General features: G+C 49.6%; 1 protein-coding gene across 1 annotated transcript; it reads right to left on the minus strand.

Annotated features, from left to right (window-relative positions):
* Positions 1-13,871: 13,871 nt before the first annotated feature.
* On the minus strand, positions 13,872-16,356 carry PPP1R3G (protein phosphatase 1 regulatory subunit 3G). Its single transcript, XM_005554128.5, has one exon. It carries the CDS (start codon positions 15,586-15,588, stop codon positions 14,527-14,529), a length of 1,062 nt encoding a protein of 353 aa, XP_005554185.3. The 5' UTR covers positions 15,589-16,356; the 3' UTR covers positions 13,872-14,526.
* Between the last annotated feature and the right edge of the window lie 1,640 nt (positions 16,357-17,996).

A 17,996-nucleotide genomic window follows, 5' to 3' on the forward strand; every position in this document is an offset into this window, starting at 1 on the left:
TCATAACCCCATCCCCACCTCTAACCGCAGCTGATGGAACTGGGATGACACCCGTCCCCAAGTAGGCCAAGTACTTTCTCTTGGAACTAGGAGTTGGCCAGATGCGGTGGCTCACGCCTGTAATCCCAGCACTTCAGGAGGCTGAGGCGGGCAGATCATGAGGTCAGGAGATGAAGACCATCCTGGTAACACGGTGAAACCCTGACTCTACTAAAAATAGAAAAAATTAGCCAGGCGTGGTGGCACGTGCCTGTAGTCCCAGCTACTTGGGAAGCTGAGGCAGGAGAATGGCGTGAACCCAGGAGGCAGAGCTTGCAGTGAGCCAGGATCATGCCACTGCACTCCAGCCTGGGCAACAGAGCGAGACTCCATCTCAAAAAAACAAAAAAAGAGCTAGGAGTGAGAGCTGCTGTTTCTGTCTGGGATTCTTGCTGGATGGAGCTCAGATGACATAGGCCTGGGAGGTCCAGAGCAGCCATCTTCCATCCATCATGTAGACAGAGAAGAGAAATCCGGTCTGGAGGGAGAGAAGAATGAGCCGTCGAGATCAGAGATGAGGCAGGGACTGTTCCTGCTGGTTCCAGGACTCCATATGTCTTGGCTTCCAGGCCCTGGAGAGGCCCCACAGCCCTTAGATTCACAAGAACCCAGCATCCATGAGCCAGCTCTCCTTCTTGCTCAAGCTGGCTTATATCAGTTTCTGTAACTTGCAGTTTGGCACATGCTGGGTTTTATTGAAATACGGGGCCATGTTGAGACCTGCAAGAGGTAAAGTCCCATTTTTTAGTAGGTAAGTTCCCTACTGAGAATGGGACCTCGTCCTGCTCAGTCCTGCAGAACCGCCATGACAGGTCCAAGGTGGTAAAGACAGGAAGGCATTAACAGGTCCAAATGTCTAGGGCTGCATCCTGTGGAGAGACTAAGGAGGGGAGAATCAAGTGCAGATGTGCTGTCTTCTCTGTGTGTGTATTTGTTTTATGAGTAGATTGTTAAGAGCAGTGGATCTGGGTCAGATTGACCTGGGTTCAAATCCAAGCTCAGGCTCTTATTTCCTGGCACATGACTCAACCTTCTGACAGTCAATTTCTTCAACAATAAACTAGGAATAATGTGCCAGCTGCAGTGACTCACACCTGTAATTCCAGCAACTCAGGAAGCAAAGGTGGGAGGATTGCTTGAGGCCAGGAGTTCAAGGCCAGCCTGGGCAACATGGCAAGACCCCATCTCAAAACAAAAGAAAAGAAATAAAAAAATATGAAGATCATAGAGACAGAATGTCACCTTGATAATTGACATAGACTACAATGAACAACATGAGAGTCAAAATTGGTTCTATCCTGGCACTTTGGGAGGCCAAGATGGGAGGATCACTTGAGCACAGTAATTCAAGATCAGCTTGGGCAATATAGTGAGGCCTCATCTCTACAAAAAAAAAATAAATATATATATATATATATAACATATATATGTACGTAACATATATATAACATATATGTATATAACGTGTGTGTGTGTGTATTTTAATTAGCCGAGTGTGGTGGCACGTGCTATAGTGGTCCCAGCTACTCAGGAGGCTGAGCTAGGAAGATCACCTGAGCCCAGGAGGTGGAGGTTGCAGTGAGCCTAGATCAGGCCTTTGCTCTCTAGCCTAGGTAACAGAGTGAGACCCTGTCTTTAGGGGAAAAAAAAAAAAATCTGTAAGTGTGTATCTTCAACCAGCCCCCTCAAATCCAAGGGAAACATGAGTCTGCAAAGCACAGGCGCTGCCCAGGTTGTAGCCCCCACTGGTACAAAAAGAGAGAAGAAAGCTGTGACCCACCCTCAGAACCTCTGATAGACGAGCTGATGCCACCCGTCAGTGTGGACAATGGCTGTCACCCACCGAGCAGGTGACTGTGAGCAGTGGTTGCAGGGGAGTGGCAGGGGAGAGACCACAAATATGGGAAAAGTCCTGTCCGCAACCAGGTGTGAAGAATAGGTGTTCCTCCAGCCCACCCCCCAGCTGAGAGTTAGGATTGAGTAAAGTCATCCAGGAAAGCGGCTTCACATCCTATGAGTACCTAACCAAGTCGAAAGCAGCCATTCCCCTCAGCAAGGGAGAGACACAGTTGACAAGTGAGGACACCAGGGGTTCTGCCCACCTGACACCGATGGGTGCGTGCCTCGGGTGATGTAAGATGAGGCATGTGGACGTGTACCTCCCTCACTCTGTTCCAGCCACCCTGCCTCAGGTGGGCCATTCGCAGCATGCATTGCTCCCAGCTTTTGACTATAGCAGATAAAGCCACTGTCAATGTTGTGTGTGTCTCCTGGCGCTCATGTGTACACACTCCTGTACCTAGGTGGATTTCTGATCGTGAGGTTGTTCTGGTTCAGGAGATCCTGCCAAACAGGTTTGCACAGTGACAGGCCCACTCCAAGGTATGTAAATGGGTTTGCTTATGAGAATGGCATTGATGTGAAGCGGGCATCTCTGGGCCAAACTCAGGCTGAGAAGCAGCTCTCTGCTGTGGGCAGCCTGCATCCAAAGGCCGCCCGGCCCTACACCGCTCCTGAGCAGAGCAGAGCCACGTGGCCTGCTGGCCCTGCCCTAACAGCTATTCACGATGCCAACCCGGGGGAGGCTGAGGGTCCATCTGAATGAAGAAAATGCCATTTCCTTGCATGTGTGGAGCTGGCTGGGTTTGGAATGAAGCAGGATGTGTAAACGCAGAGACTGTATCTGTAGATGTAGGTGTGGAGTTGTCCATAGAAATTAAGGTCCAAGCTGGGTGTGGTGGTGCACCCCGTAGTCCCAGCCACTCAGGAGGCCAAGGCAGGAGGACTGCCTGGCCCAGGAGTTCAAGGCCAGCCTGGGCAACATAGCAAGATCCTATCTCTAAAAATAATTTTTTGTTGTCGTTTAAAACACACAAAAACAAAAAGAACAGACAGCAAACAGGAGGCCCCTCAAGAGTAGCTGCCTCAGATCGGGCGGATACTCTCAGAAGAGGCTGTCGTAAGGAAAGGCAGTGTATGTAGGTGAGATTAGCGTGTGTACACCATGTATATGATGTCATAATGATGTGCATGCTTAATACACATCTGTGGTGGTTTGAGTATTTGTCTCCTTCATTGCTCATGTTGAAACTGAATCCCAAAGTGGCAGTATTGAGAGAAGGGGGCCTTTAAGAGGTGATCAGTTCATGCAGGCTCTGCCATCATGAATAGATTAATCCATTAATATATTAATTTATTGGCCGGGTGCAGTGGATCACACCTGTAATCCCAGCACTTTAGGAGGCTGAAGCAGGAGGATTCCATGAGCTCAGGAGTTAGAGACCAGCCTGGAAAACATAGTGAGATGCTGTCTCTATAAAAAATCAACAAAAATGATCCAGGTGTGGTGGCTTATGCCTGTAGTCCCAGCTAATTAGGAGGCTGAGGCTCGAGGATCACTTTAGCCCAGGAGATCGAGGCTGCCATGAGCCCTGATCGTGCCACTATACTCCAGCCTGGGTGACAGAACAAGACCCCATCTCAAATATATAGATACGTTAGACTGGTGGCTTTCTAAGAAGAGGAAGAGAAACCTGAACACGCCTGCTCAGCCCCCTCACCACGTGATGCTCTGCATCACCTCAGAACTCTTCAGGGAGTCTCCACCAGCAAGAAGGCCCTCACCACACGCAGCTCCTTCACCGTGGACTCCTCAGCCTCTGTAACTGTAAGACATGAATTCCCTTTCTTTATAAATTGTCCAGTTCCGGGTATCCTGTTATAGACCACAAAACAAACTAAGAGCATCCTGCCATGTGGACAAGAAGCAAATGGATGCTTTCTGCCCAGGTAGCAAAAACAGTTCGTCTGGTTAGCACACTCAGGGCTGCTATCATTTGTTCTCCCAACTGCAAGATTCAGTTATGCTTCCTACATTCAGCTGGAGCCAGACACTGTTTATCCTCAGAATAAAATCAGCAAAAACCAAACTGGCAGAGGCCAGAGGGAAAAGAGAAAGATGCTGAGACCAACGGCTTGCTTGGCACTTCACAACTGACTTCCCTCAGTGCTCACAACAAGCTATATTAGGCAGGAGTTACTGCCCCTATTTTGCAAGCAGGAAAACTCACTATTTTAAGGGTCTTGTCTGAAAGCACTTGGCTAGCCAGGGGCGAGCTGGTGGTACCTGCAGGCCTGGCTGTCCTGGAGCCAGTGCCTCATCCCCACACAGGCCACCTCCCCCATAGCTAAGGGTACTTCTTCACCAATGCTTTATACACTACTCAGTGGTAGGGTTGGATTTTTGTGTTTGTTTTTTTGAAACAGTCTTGCTCTGTCATCAGACTGGAGTGCAGTGGCATGATCATGACTCGCTGCTGCCTCTACCTCCCAGGCTCAAGCAATCCTCCTACCTCAGCCTCCCAAGTAGCTGGGACTACAGGGGTGCGCCACCACACCCAGCTAATTTTTAAATTTCTTTGTAGATATAGGGTCTCACTATGTTGTCCTGGCTGGTCTCAAACTCCTGGCCTCAAGCAATCCTCCCACCTCAGTTTCCCAAAGTGCTGAGATTACAGGGATGCACTACTGCACCCACCTAGTGGTAGTTTTTTCTCTCTATCTCTCTTTTTTTTTGTAAGGTTTTGCTTAATTTTTATTATTGTAACTCTTATTGTGAAATGGTTTAAAACTCACAAGAAATTGCAGAAATAGCACACACAGGTCCCATATACCCTTCACACAGATTTCCACAATGAAAATGTCTTTTGTAATCATAGTACATTGTCAAAATCAGGAAATCTACTTTGGCATAATACCCGGGGTTTGTTTTGTTTTGTTTGTTTTTTGTTTTTTTGAGATGGAGACTCACTCTGTTGCCCAGGCTGTAGTGCAGTTATGCAATCTTGGCTCACTGCAGCCTCCACCCCCTGGGCTTAAGCAATCCTGCCTCAGCCTCCCAAGTAGCTGGGACGACAGGGGTGAGCCACCATGCCTGGCTAATTTTTGTATTTTTAGTGGAGATGAGGTTTCACCACATTGGCCAGGCTGGCCTCGAACTCCTGACCTCAAATGACCTACCTGAGTCAGCCTTCCAAAGTGCTGGGATTATAGGCATGAGCCACCGCACCCGGCCAATACTCAGGGTTTTTAACCTCAGCAATGAGGTTTGTTAAATTAAGTTTATCCTAAAGCTGTCTCCTTACATATTTTAAGTTTGGCCTAGAGGTTTTTCTGTACATAGTGCACTGTAACCTAACTGGATATGTAAACAGACTGTAACCTACATTTGTGCCAATCATTGAGTTTCAGCCAATCACAGGCAGCCAACTGTTGAAATCAGCTTCAAATAAGGCAATAAGTTGTAACCAATCCGGCTGTTTCTGTACTTCACTTCCATTTTCTGTACGTCACTTGCCTTTTTCTGTTCATTAATCTTCTTCCACCACGTGGTTGCACTGGAAGCCTCTCTGCATCTATTCTAGTCCCCAGGCTGCCTGACTCATGAATAGTTCTTTGCTTGGTTAAACTCTGTTAAATTTAATTTGTCTAAGGTTTTTCCTTTAACAGGTTTTAGGTCAAATAATTCTTTATTATGAGGAGCTGTCTAGCAACACCCAGGGGTCCTACCACTAGATGCCAGACTCACACCCTCTCCCCGACTGTGAGCACCAAAAAATGTTTGTAGACACAATGATCACTTTTAAATCTTTAATTGATATATAATAGTTGTACATATTTGGGGTACATGTGCTATTCTGATACCTGTATAATATGTGTGATGATCATATCAGGGTAACTGCACTATCCATCATCTCAAACAGTTATCTTGGTGTTGAAAACATTACAAATCTTCTCTCCTGGCTATTTTAAAATACAGTAAATTATTGTGAACTATACTTTCCCTCCAGTACTACCGAATATTAAACATATTCCTTCTATCTAACCGTATATTTTTACCCATTAACCAACTCCTCTTCATCCCCCTTTCCCTTCAGCGATCCTTTTTAAAGTAGCACATTGCTTACATTCTGTATTCAAATCAGGGCTTTGGTTCCACAATGTTTAGGTGTAATACATACAGAAACATAACCATACAGTCGCGCAGCAAACAAAAAGTACAAGAAAATCCTCAGAGTTGAACAGACATTTTCAAGCCACACGCATAGAATTACCCTGTTTAAAAACCAAGGAGACAGCTGAAGGCTGGGCTTGGACTGCAGTAGTTTTCAGTGTAAATAAACACTGTCAAAACCACATTCACAGAAATCTGTTAGTCATCCCTAATATTCCACCAGGCACGTTGCTCAAGCAAATGTTTTTTCTAATTTGTTGTTTTGTTGTGTTAAGAAACAGGATCTCACTCTGTCATCCAGGCTGGAGTCCAGTGGTGCCATCATAGTTCACTGCAGCCTCAAACTCCTTGGCTCAAGCGATGCTCCCACCTAAGCCTCCTGACTAGCTTGGACTACAGGTGTGTGCCATCAGGCCTGGCTAATTTTTAAAAAAAATTTTATAGAGATGGGGTCTTGCTTTGTTGTCCAGGCTTATCTTGAACTCCTGGCCTCAAATGAACCTACTGCCTCAGCCTCCCAAAGTGCTAGGGTTACAGGCATGAGCCACTGCACCTGGCCTCAAGCAAATCTTAAAACAGAGGTACATGAGGTTTTTTCTTTCACCTTATTAGAAGGAACTGTATAAAATTCCACGTAATCACATTAAAATACACCGTCTACCATAGTGGCTCGTTCTCACCATGGCTTATCACTACTTGCGTAGCTGATGAAGGAGCACCCAGCCCCATCTGGTTTCAGTTAAGTCAGACAGTTTACCAACAGAAGTGGATGGCTGTCTCTGCCCCAGTTGGGGTCGGGGGCCTCATCAGGCCCACTGGCAAGTCAGGATCCTGCACAGGCAGCATCCTGAGAAAGCTCAGGGACTCCAGACACACACCCGGCTAGGCTACCTTGCATTTTCAGACCCTGAAGAAATGACCTGGACATTTCAGTGATATTACAATGGTGGACGATGGACTATTACTCACAAGGAAGCCATTGCACATGAAATTGGGTCTCCCTTGCCCTACAATCCCAAACCCCTGCTATCACGTAATGGTTAATGGACCACAAGCATCTGCTGTTGCCTCTCATGCGTGTGCCTGCAGAGAATGGGGCCGAATTGTTATAGACACCCTTGAATCTAACAAATCTAACCAGATAGTACAGACTCTTTTTAAAAAAAATTTTTGTGGCTGGGAACGGTGGCTCACACCTGTAATCCCAGCACTTTGGGAGGCCGAGGCGGGCGGATCATGAGGTCAGGAGATCGAGACCATCCTGGCTAACATGGTGAAACTCCGTCTCTACTAAAAGTACAAAAAATTAGCCAGGCGTGGTGGCGGGTGCCTGTAGTTCCAGCTACTCGGGAGGCTGAGGCAGGAGAGTGGTGTGAACCCAGGAGGCGGAGCTTGCACTGAGCCGAGATGGCGCCACCGCACTCCAGCCTGGGCGACAGAGCAAGACTCCGTCTCAAAAAACAAACAAAAAAAAAATGTGTAGAGTGACAAATTACAGCTGGATATACCAGACTCATTTTGTAAGATTTTCTGAGTCAACTGGATGTGGCAGAGTCTAAAGTGAAGGCTCAGAAAGCTCTGCCTTTGCCTTTGAAGCAGCATCTGGGCACTTCTGCCCAGGCCAGAGTCAGCAGAGGCCAGGGAGAATAACCCACAGCCTGGGCTTGGAGCCCCAAGGCAGCGGTTCCATCCCCTCCACTGTCATAGTGGTGGGCCATGCTAGGCAGGGACAGCCCCTGGCCTCAGAACTTAATATTTTTACAATACATCTTAAAGGCATTGTTTCCTCTGCCAGAAAAAAAAAAAAAAAAATCAGTCCTCCAGGGCTCATTGCACCAACATATAAATTCATCTTTAATTACTTTGGTAAACAGCACAATCCAAAATAGCTCAGGATTCTGGTTACAAAAGCAACATCTAGTTCAGGTGGTTTTTTGGGAGGGGTTGCAGGTGGGGGGCTCACAGACCTTTCTAAATGTGTACTGAGTTATTTTATTTCCAAAGAGCATATCGTGTGTTTCATTGTTAACACTTGTCTGCAGTTTAATATCCAAGTATATTCACAGATATCTTGGGGACCTTCACACCCAGTTGGATCTATGCTTTTACAATCCTAATGCAGCAAACAAACTCACTAATCCCAGGTTCTGCACCTGATGGTGATCCAAGCGTCACAGGGGCTCTGGGTTTGCTGGCTGAAAAATGCAATTTAAAAAAAAATGCCTGAAGTCTGTGCACATAAACATGACTGCTGCTTCACCAGACCGAAAGGAACGCAAACAGAATGCCTCAGCCTACTTACGGTGGTTCTGAACATAGTCATTGCACTTTTTTTTTTTTTTTGAGATGGAGTCTCCCTCTGTCACCCAGGCCGGAGTACAGTGGCACGATCTCAGCTCACTGCAACCTCCGCCTCCCGGGTTCAAGGGATTATTCTGCCTCAGCCTCCCGGGTAGCTGGGACTACAGGCGTGTACCACCACACCCAGCTAATATTTATTTTCATATTTTTAGTAGAGACGGGGTTTCTGGTCTTGAACTCCTGACCTTGTGATCTGCCCGCCTCAGCCTCCCAAAGTGTTGGGGTTACAGGCGTGAGCCACCACGGCCGGCTATTTTTAACATACAATGTAAGATCTATGGGAAGAAAAACTTTCAGGGAAATAGTGAGTTCTTTCACCTACTAAGGGTTTATAAAGATGGTGCCTCACCTGCTCCAGAACAGCCTCCTGATGACAAGGGTTCTTTACCCAAAGCCATCAAGGGAGGAGCTGAAACTGCACATCCTCAGAGAGCACAGCGAGACTATCCCTTTAAGGGCTGTTAGTTTCCCAGGAACATAAAATTGTCATCTGCCAGAGTGGACGCTTCCTCAACCTGACCCTAGAGTAGCTACTTCTAGGAAAACCATCTGCAGGATGTGCTCATGAAATTTTCAACTTAAAGATAAAATGTTTCAAGCTTAGTTCATGAAATCTGTCTGCCCCACTCCTAATTCCATCCAGATTTTCAGACCGAATTGCCTATTTCCAGCTATGTTAGGATGCTGTTGACTCTGTGGGAAATGACCTCAGGTAACAAGTTTCAAAGAACAGGACCTGACCAATGACAGCGATGAGAATGGGAGGAGGAACTACAATCAGAGAAATTATACCAGCCCAATCTCCTTAAATGTCTTATAAGTCACTTGAAAATGACTTTGCCTTACCAGAAAAGTTTGCATATGTGTACGTGTGGTTTGTATAAATGTGGAGATTCTGGTTGAACTTGCTCTGAACTCATGACTTAGTTAAATAGCCTTTTACTACTCCATTGATCTCACCTATTTGATTCTTCTAGTACCCAACTCAGCAGGAAAATCTCACCAGCAAATCTTAAAAAGAAGCCCTTGATCTTTGCCATCTCAAACATCTTCATTTAGCTGACATGTGCCTCTGTTCTTTCCAAAATTTTCCTGTTCACAGTCTACCAAAGTCAAAGAACTAGACTTCACAAAAAGCAAATGCAATGTCTACCAAAAAGATTCAAAAGAGTTGAAATCTGAATATGCCTGAAGTTACGGTATTTAGCCCTCTAACAACCAGACCTTGGAGGATTTAAGGATCGGTGACGGCTGCGTTCTGATGGCACCTCCCTGATCAGCTACAGGGAGTCCAAAGAGGAACGCAACAGATCACAAGGTGGAATGTGTCTATTTTGTGGTCTGGAAGCAAAAAACAGTGTTTCCCAGGTTTCCAAGCACCTGCCCACTTACACACAAGACAGCCAGAACCACTGTGTGGGAGGGGAGGCCGGGACACTGCAATGAGCCCAGGTTGTCAGCTGTTCCCAGCCCCTTGCCTTAGTGACTTCAGGCAGCACATCCCCGATTCCAGGACCCCATCGGGTCCCGCATCTTGGGGACTGGCTGGACAAACGCTGGACTGCAAATAGCTCACGATCCGTGTTGCCAGTTCAGTTTCCACAAGTCACGGCATAGTCTTTTAATCTCCAAACCTGGGTCCTATTGTGTGAACCAAAAATGCAAGTTTGATTTCGTTTCATGATGCCACACACACAGACACACAAATCACATTTCCTCCCTAGGGCTGTTCCTTACACTCCTGACAAAGAACACGTGGCACCAATCACTCTGTCCCACAAAGCTCCAGGCCACAACACGCCAAAGAAACACACAGCTGAGTCGGGGAATGAAAGATCTTAGCCTGCTACAATAGAAACCGTTGTGCCAGAAAGCTGAAATATGGAAACCTGTGAAATGATGTATGAAGAGTCTGACACTAACGCTCCTAAAATGAACTGAGCGGGAAGGCTGTGCTTCCCTGTGGGTGGACTCCTTGTGGACAGGCTCAAGAGCCGCAGCGTTGCAGGGAAGCCCTCAACCTGGGTCAAGGCAGAAAAAAGGACGCTGCGTGAGGGGATGGTCAGAATGGAAAGCCCACTGCACACCTGAGAGGAGAAAATCCCCTGCCCCTACAGCCGAGGTTTGTGGATAACAGCAACTACCCCCTTTCCCAGTTGCTCCTGAAAGGCTGCCTGAGCTGCGGCTCTTGCTGCCCTGGAGAGACCTTCTGGTGTCCCCAGAGCTCAGTGGGCTTCCAGAGTCCATAGTACGCTTCCTGGAGCAGGATCCTAGCCTCTCTAGTTAGGTCTTGGAACTGGCTGACCACCTTGCTCCGTACACCGGAAAGTTCCCAGGTAGAGTATTGTTTCATACAAACTGCCACATTCTCAGCCCATGCTTCTGAAGCTCTAGATCGGGACACAATTCATCCAACATTCCCTCACCCAGTGATCCATGGACACGCTGCCAATAAGGGAGAAACTAGACTCCCTCTCTGGTGGAGGACAGGGTCATTAACTCAGCTGAGAACTTAGTTTTTATCACTAGAGCTAGGTAACATGTTAAAGTTACTGCATTTTTAAGGAGAATGACCTTCACTTACTCAAGTTGAAGCAAATATTGCTGCAAAAAAGCACTGACTGCATGGCAAGAATTTTGTTTGTGGTGTGTGTGGGGTGTGTGTGTGTGTGTGTGTGTGTGTGTTCCTTTCAGGAAATGCACTCTTAAATACTTCCTGACTCTGGCCATATTGCCCTTTCCTTTGAAATAACTTTTCAAAAACAAAGAAAACCTATTTTTATTACCTTTACATCACTGCGTAATGTTTGCTATTAGTCTACAATGAGAAGCTGGCACTTTTATAAAATAAAATTGACATTCAAAAGATTGCCAATGCTAATGCTTTGGAAAGGCTGCACGCATTGGTGAAATACTGGGCTGTTTAAAATATTTTACCAAATTATGAACATTTGAAGCGTTAGTACTACTCTGAGACTGGGAAGAGAGCAAAACTAGGTTTCCTTTCCTAGCAGCCATACTGGATGCTCATTATACTATGAAATAATTCCTTTTAAAATGAATCATTTGAACTTTAAAATATAGTTCTGAAAATCAGTAATGCTGTTATGACAGAATAGAAAGTCTTCTGGACATAACACTAAAAATCTATTTCTCTCTGATTCTAGATTCAATGGGTTACCATTTTAAAGGATACTAGACAAGAAGATCTCTGGATTATTATATTGGGCTCCTCATTTAATTTTAAGTAATCCAAAACAATCCAAAATGTTGCTTATTGCCACATAAACAAGCATTTTCAAACAATGTTATAGCGTATGTATATTGTCAATATCTTAAAAATTAATGTATTTATAAATACATAGGAAAAACACGGTTATGCACTAATGTACTTTTAAGAAATGGTATACCAGATCAAGATTACCTAATGATGCATGAGAAGGCTTGATTGCTTTTATATTTAGTAACAGAAAAATTATGTCATTTTGTCATTTATTTTTAGTCATAAAGTTTTATAAGCATATATGAATTAAGTATTCATTATTTCATCGATGTGACCATTGACCATTTTTAAAAGTCTAAATTGTAATTTGTTAACTCCTGATGGCTTGCTATCAATAAATTATTTTTTCCTATGATCCGTTTCCTTTGGAAACACTGCCATAGTCAAAGGGATATCTCCAACCCGAAGTTCAAACTAAATACGTCTATCGTGTAAGATGCCACATTTTGAAGCACAGAAATACCTGGCAGTTTTGTAGTTTGAAGCTAATTCAAACAGGTGCTGTATTTCAGTTGCACTGATGTGTTATTACTTTTTTAGGTGAAAGAAGGCAACAGGTAGATTCCCCTATCCGACACAATAATAACCGCACTTTTCACATTTTTGTGTTTATTCTAAACAAGATTACTGAGAGTCATATAAAGTTTTACCTTTACCCAAAGGGGGTTTATTTCAAGTGGCAAAAGCTCATTAAAAGTCTAAATGCTTTATTAACTATAATTCTCAGCATATAGTGTTTTAAAAACACTACTTCTCTAGAGCAGGGGTTGGCAAGTCTTCTGTAAAAGGGCTAGACAGTAAATATTTTCCACTTTGCCATCTGGTCTCTGCCGTGTCTACTCCACTCTGCGGCAGTAGCATGGAAGCAGCACAGAGAAGACAGAAACGAGTGTGTACGGCTGTGTTCCAGTAAAACCTGATTTGTGAACACTGAAATATGGATTTTATATAATTCTCATGTACCACCAAATAGTACTGTCTTTGGAATTTTTTTCAACAATTTAAAAACGTAAGGCCGGGTGAAGTGGCTCATGCCTATAATCCTAGCACTTTGGGAGGCCAAGGCGGGTGGATCACCTGAGGTCAGGTGTTCAAGACTAGCCTGGCCAACATGGTGAAACCCTGTCTCTACCAAAAATACAAAAATTAGCCAGGTGTGGTGGCAGATGCTTATAATCCCAGCTACTCTGGAGGCTGAGGCAGGAGAATCGCTTGAACCTGGAGGGCGGAGGTTGCAATGAGCCAAGATTGCACTATTGCACTCCAGCCTGGGCGACAAGAGTGGAACTCCGTCTCAAAAAATAATAATAAAATAAAATAAAAAATCAAAATGTAAAAACTATTCCTAGGTCGCAGACCTTACAAGAACAGGCGATGTGCCAAATTTGGGCTATAGTATGCATGCCCAGCCCTGTTCTATCAAGCAACAGTGAAACCGCCCCTCCTTAGAGACTACCATCCCTAAAACCACTGATTGTACTCGCCACGTGCTGGAAAATGGGAAGAATTAAAAAAAGGGAAATCACTGAGGCAGAGTCAAGGGGTGACAGACCTTACTCGGGATGCCCTCCTGCCTGCCCGTGCACAGACGGCCACATCATCTTGCATCCACAGCCAGCACAGCGACCAAGGCCGTCCATACCCCACCCCACAGGCCTGCAGAGGTGGCCGTCTGCGTCTGCGCAGCACTGACTCGCTGGGCATGCTTCCTCTTCCATCAAGTCACCACTCGCCACTGTGGCTCTGAGAGGAACAAAGAGCCACCTTTCCATCCCCCATCCCCTGCGCTCGCAGTCCAGCGACTAAAAGGGCCCAACTTCTCTGACCGCTAATGGCCCGGCGAGTCTCACAACAGTGTGCTCTGTCTACACAAAGGGCGCTGGGGCGTGCGTGCCCGGCTCTCCCAGATCACAGCCAAGGCCTGCCCGAGGACTCTGGCATTTCAATTCACAAACGTCTTAATTCGGAGAGGGTCAGAACACTTTCTACAGAACATTTTAAAGCACAAGGGAAGTTTGGGCCCTTTCGCAGTAAAGAGGGAGGACTGAAGGAGAGGAATTTGTAGGCTGTTGTTTAACAATTCTTCAAGTGCGCACATCACCAGCTGACAGAGACTGGCTGACTGCCAACGCCTCCCCAAACGCACGAAAGCCAAAATACAGAGCACAGCGTCAAACGGGGTGCGAGTGGCCTTTACTTTTTTAAAGGACATTTGTACACAATCGCACAAATAAACAATGTCAAGTCTGGGCAAATATTTCCCACATCTCAGTCAAAAGAAAAGGGTGGCCTGACCCAGCCGCGACTGGGTTTTCTCTGAGAAATAGGTTGGGATGTAAAGGTCCCACGCGTCCACCCACAGCCCGTGGCACCTTCCGTTGGTGCACGGTGGCAGGACCTTTGTTCTTTCCCTAGGGGTCTTCAGCAAGCTGCAAGGGCTAAAATATGTTAGAGTTAAACGCCCATCCCACGGCCTTAGAACCACGTCCGGGAGTCAGCAGCCTTTTCCTTGGAGGCAGCTGCTCCGGGCTTTGGAAGTTTCTTTCTATTCTGACGCAGGCTGGGAACTCTAGAGGCCTTGTAGAAAGGTCCAAAGGACGAGAAGACTGGGGCCAGAGGCTTTCGGAGCTTTGCCCGGGCTCTCTAAGCCCGCTCACTTCTCTGCTGGGGTGCGAGTCGACGGTTCAACGTCTCCCTCCTTTTCCTCCACGCGCCCCTCCCGCCAGATTCGCCATGCTCAGCAAAACGTCGCAGCAAGTCCCTTGGGGCGGCAGCCCGAGCTCCACGTGCTAATCAACCCCGCCCCACGGCTCTTCGAAGCTCTCCAGGCTCACAGCGCGTCCGCAGGGCGCGCGAAGCGCAGCGTGTAGTTGGCGCCCGCGTTGTTGTCCCAGTACTCGCCCTGCGCACAGCGGTAGCAGACAGCGAAGTGGACCGCGACGCCGCGCGCGTCAGCTTGCTCTTCGCCCTCAGGCTGCAGGCCCGGGGGCAGGCACAGCGAGAAGTGGAAGGACTCAGCGCCTGGCTCTTTCTTGGCATCCCCGGAACCTGGCTCGGAGGCCCCCGACTGCGCCTCTGGCGGCTGTGGCTCCAGCGGCTCCGGCTGCAGCTCAGCTGGCACGTCCAGGAAGGAGCGCCACTCGGTAAAGGTGTAGCGCACGGTCACGGCCCTGGGCCCAGGGCAGCTGAGCACGCGGCCGGAGCCCTTCACCTCCGCGCCCGAGGCCGTCGAGCACTGCACGCGCTCCAGGCACACGCGCTGCCGCTGCAGGCGCTCGGCCGCGGCGCTCGGCCCCGGGAGCTGGAAGAGCGGCCGGAGCCGGGAAGGCTGCGCTGAGAGGGGCGCGGCCAGCAGTCCCCCGAGCTGCTCCAGGTCCTCGGCACGCATAGGGAAGCTTCGGAGGCGCGAGAGCACTGCGGGCGGCACCTGCGGCTCCTCCGCCTCGCTGAAGTGCTTCACGCTGGTCAGGGTCAGCCCCAGCGTGTCCGCGAACTGCACCCGCTTCTTGCACTTGGCGCAGCAGCCGCCCGGGCCGAGCGGCTCGTCCTCCGCCCCTTCGCCGCCCAGCACTGCTGCCTGTTGCTGCTGCTGCTGCAGGAACTTGGCCGCCTGCAGGATGGGGTCGGCGGGCAAGGAGAAGGAGCGCGCGCGGCAGCGGCGGCGGCATTGCAGCAGCTCCTCCTGCTCCTGGAGGGCGGCCTCTTCCTTCGGGGACAGGGGCCTGTCCCCTAGCTGAGCGTCAGGACTCGGGGTCTCCGAAGTGCCACCGCCGTCGCCGCCACCCTGCACGCAGAGGACCCCCGGGACGGACGGTTCCTCGACCAGCGGGGTCTCTCCGAAGGGCGCTGGTCCCGGCGCCTCCAAACTTAACCGCGCCCCTGTGGGCTCCATGACGCCGTTCGCCACTCTGGAGACGTAACTAACTCCTCGGACCGTGGAATGAGCGCAGGGCTGCAGTTCAGGCTCGCCCTCCCCGAGGCGAGTCGCCCCAGGCTCGACAAGACACCACAGTTAGTTCCACTTTGGAGCCTCCGGCTTTTAGCTGCGGCAGGGCGAAGTGGGAGGAGGATGCGGGCCTGGGGCCGGCTCCGGGGCCACGCCGCCTCCTGGTTGAACCTGCCCGCGACGGGGGAGGGCCGGGGGCGGGGAGGCGCGGCCCCTGCAACACCTGAAAGCGAGTTCCCGAGTGCTTGGGTGCAGTGTAGGGGGTGACGTCCTGTCGTTCGCGGACTCCCTGGGGCCCTCACCCGCACCCCCGGCCGGGCTAGCGTCTATTCCGCCGCTGGAGTGCCTCGAAGTGGGGGTATAGACGCCGCGCTCAACCTTCAGAGACCCCCACGTGCACAAAGTCTTCCCGCCCATGAACTTGACCTGACGTGTCTGCCCCCCGGAGGGTCACTGAGCGCTCTCCTCTTGGCTGTCTCACGGGCCTGGCGAGTCCCCGGTGCAGCGCGCAACTGGGGAAAACTTGCCTACGCAGAGGCTTGAAGGAGGCCCATGCCGCGCCGCCGGAAAGCAGGGAGAGCATCCCTTCCCTTCTGCTCCTGCCTTCCCCAGACTTCAGGGTGCCCCGGGTTCCAATCCCACTCGGAAGCCTGACTCGATCAGGCGCGCTCCGCTCTGCGCTTCCGAAAGCCGGGAGGCAGGAGCCGCCGCCCCTATCCGCCCAGTGGCGGCGCGGGGTGGGCTGCGGCCAGACTGGGGCGGGGACCGTGCGGGGACGCGCGGGGGAGCGGCCACGGCCAGCAGCCGAGAGCGGCGGGAGGCCATTCGCGCCGGGCCCAGGAGCACGTCCCGCCCCTCCCCCTGTCCCGCCCGCCGCGCCCGCGAGTCCGCGCCCCGGGTGCCTGCAGGGAGGGAGGAGAGGGAACCCCGTGGGGCCGGCGCCCACGCCGCACGCACCACCTCCCACCGCGACCGGACGCCGGAGCCCTGCGCACCCTCCCCGCCCACCGGGAGTGGGGGCCAGGCCCGGGCCGGACTGAGCTGTCACCGCCCTGCCGTTCGGCCTTGCCAGGGGCCAAGGCCTGAACCTGGGGCCGGGGAGGGGTGGGGGTACCCGGGGGTTGGTGGAACTTCTAAAAGTGGTGTTTTTCTTGTTTTAGTTTTAAGGCCACCCTGAGGGCCATCTAAGTCAGTGATTCGCACTTCAGCATGCATAGACATCACTGGGGGGCTTGTTGCACATCACAGGGCCCCACTTCCAGAGTTTCCTTCTTTCTAACTTTTTCGAGATAGGGGTCTTGCTATGCTGCCCAGTTTGGTCTCAAATTCCCGGCCTCAAGCAGTCCTCCCGCCTCAGCCTCTAAGGCAGCTGGGATTACAGACACGTCCCACTGCTGCCAGCTCCCTAGCGTTTGTGACTCAGTGGCTTGGGCTGGGGTCTGGAAGTATTTCTAACAAGGGGGTGCTTATGCTGGGCTCTGGGGACCGTATTTAAACCTATGTGGATGTGTCTACAGTTACTTACATAGAAAGATGGGGATTCTAGAAACAGAACCACTAATTAAGAAACGTAATTAATTGAGGCTTCATAAATAAAACATGTCATGGTTTGGCAGAATTGAAAGGGGCCAGGACTTTAGCCATGTTAACAGAGGGCAGGTAAAAGAGATGGTGAGTGGAGGGTGAGAAGCATGTTAAGAGCTAACATTGATTAATTGAGTAGCTACAGGATGTCCCATCCATGAAATAGGAATCACATAATTCCTGACCACAGATAGGACACAACACTGCAGAAAGGTTTCTCGTCACCAAGGCCCCCCAGGGTGGCTCTCAAGAGATTTGAACCCAGGCAGCTTAGAGGAGACATTTCCCCCATCACTACTAATCTTGGGCTGGGAGTGGTGTCCTGTAAAGGGGGCCCTGTCGGTCCCTTTGCTGGACTCTTGCTGGTCGTTTTACACCAGTGTGGAATTCCATGATTGTGTCTCGACATGGGCGTGGCACCTCATGCCCTGGGGCGTGGCCAAGAGGCCCCAGGCACACATAGCCTGTCTTCCTGCAGCAGCTCTGATTTGGAGAAGGATATTGCTTTTACACTTAAACAAACATTGCTATATCGTGGACTTGAATACAAAATTCACAAGCTATTTTAAAGATAAAATAAGACTTAAAGGAGATTTTGAGGTGGTGGTGACCCTTTGGGCTACAACCCTCATTGGGGCACATGTTCGCTCCAGGACAGGAAGATGGTGAGGGAGGTGCTGGGGCATAGAATTTAAGGAGGCGTCACTCTTAGGGTCATGCAGGTGCACTGGTCCCAGCCCCAGCCCACCCTCCTCTGTGCGGTGGAAATG

This window comes from Macaca fascicularis, chromosome 4 (genome assembly GCF_037993035.2).
Source record: "Macaca fascicularis isolate 582-1 chromosome 4, T2T-MFA8v1.1".
NCBI lineage: Eukaryota > Metazoa > Chordata > Mammalia > Primates > Cercopithecidae > Macaca > Macaca fascicularis.

Excerpts from the sequence above, each read along its gene's own strand:
- PPP1R3G (XM_005554128.5), bottom strand. The coding sequence starts at position 15,588 with ATGGAGCCCACAGGGGCGCGGTTAAGTTTGGAGGCGCCGGGACCAGCG.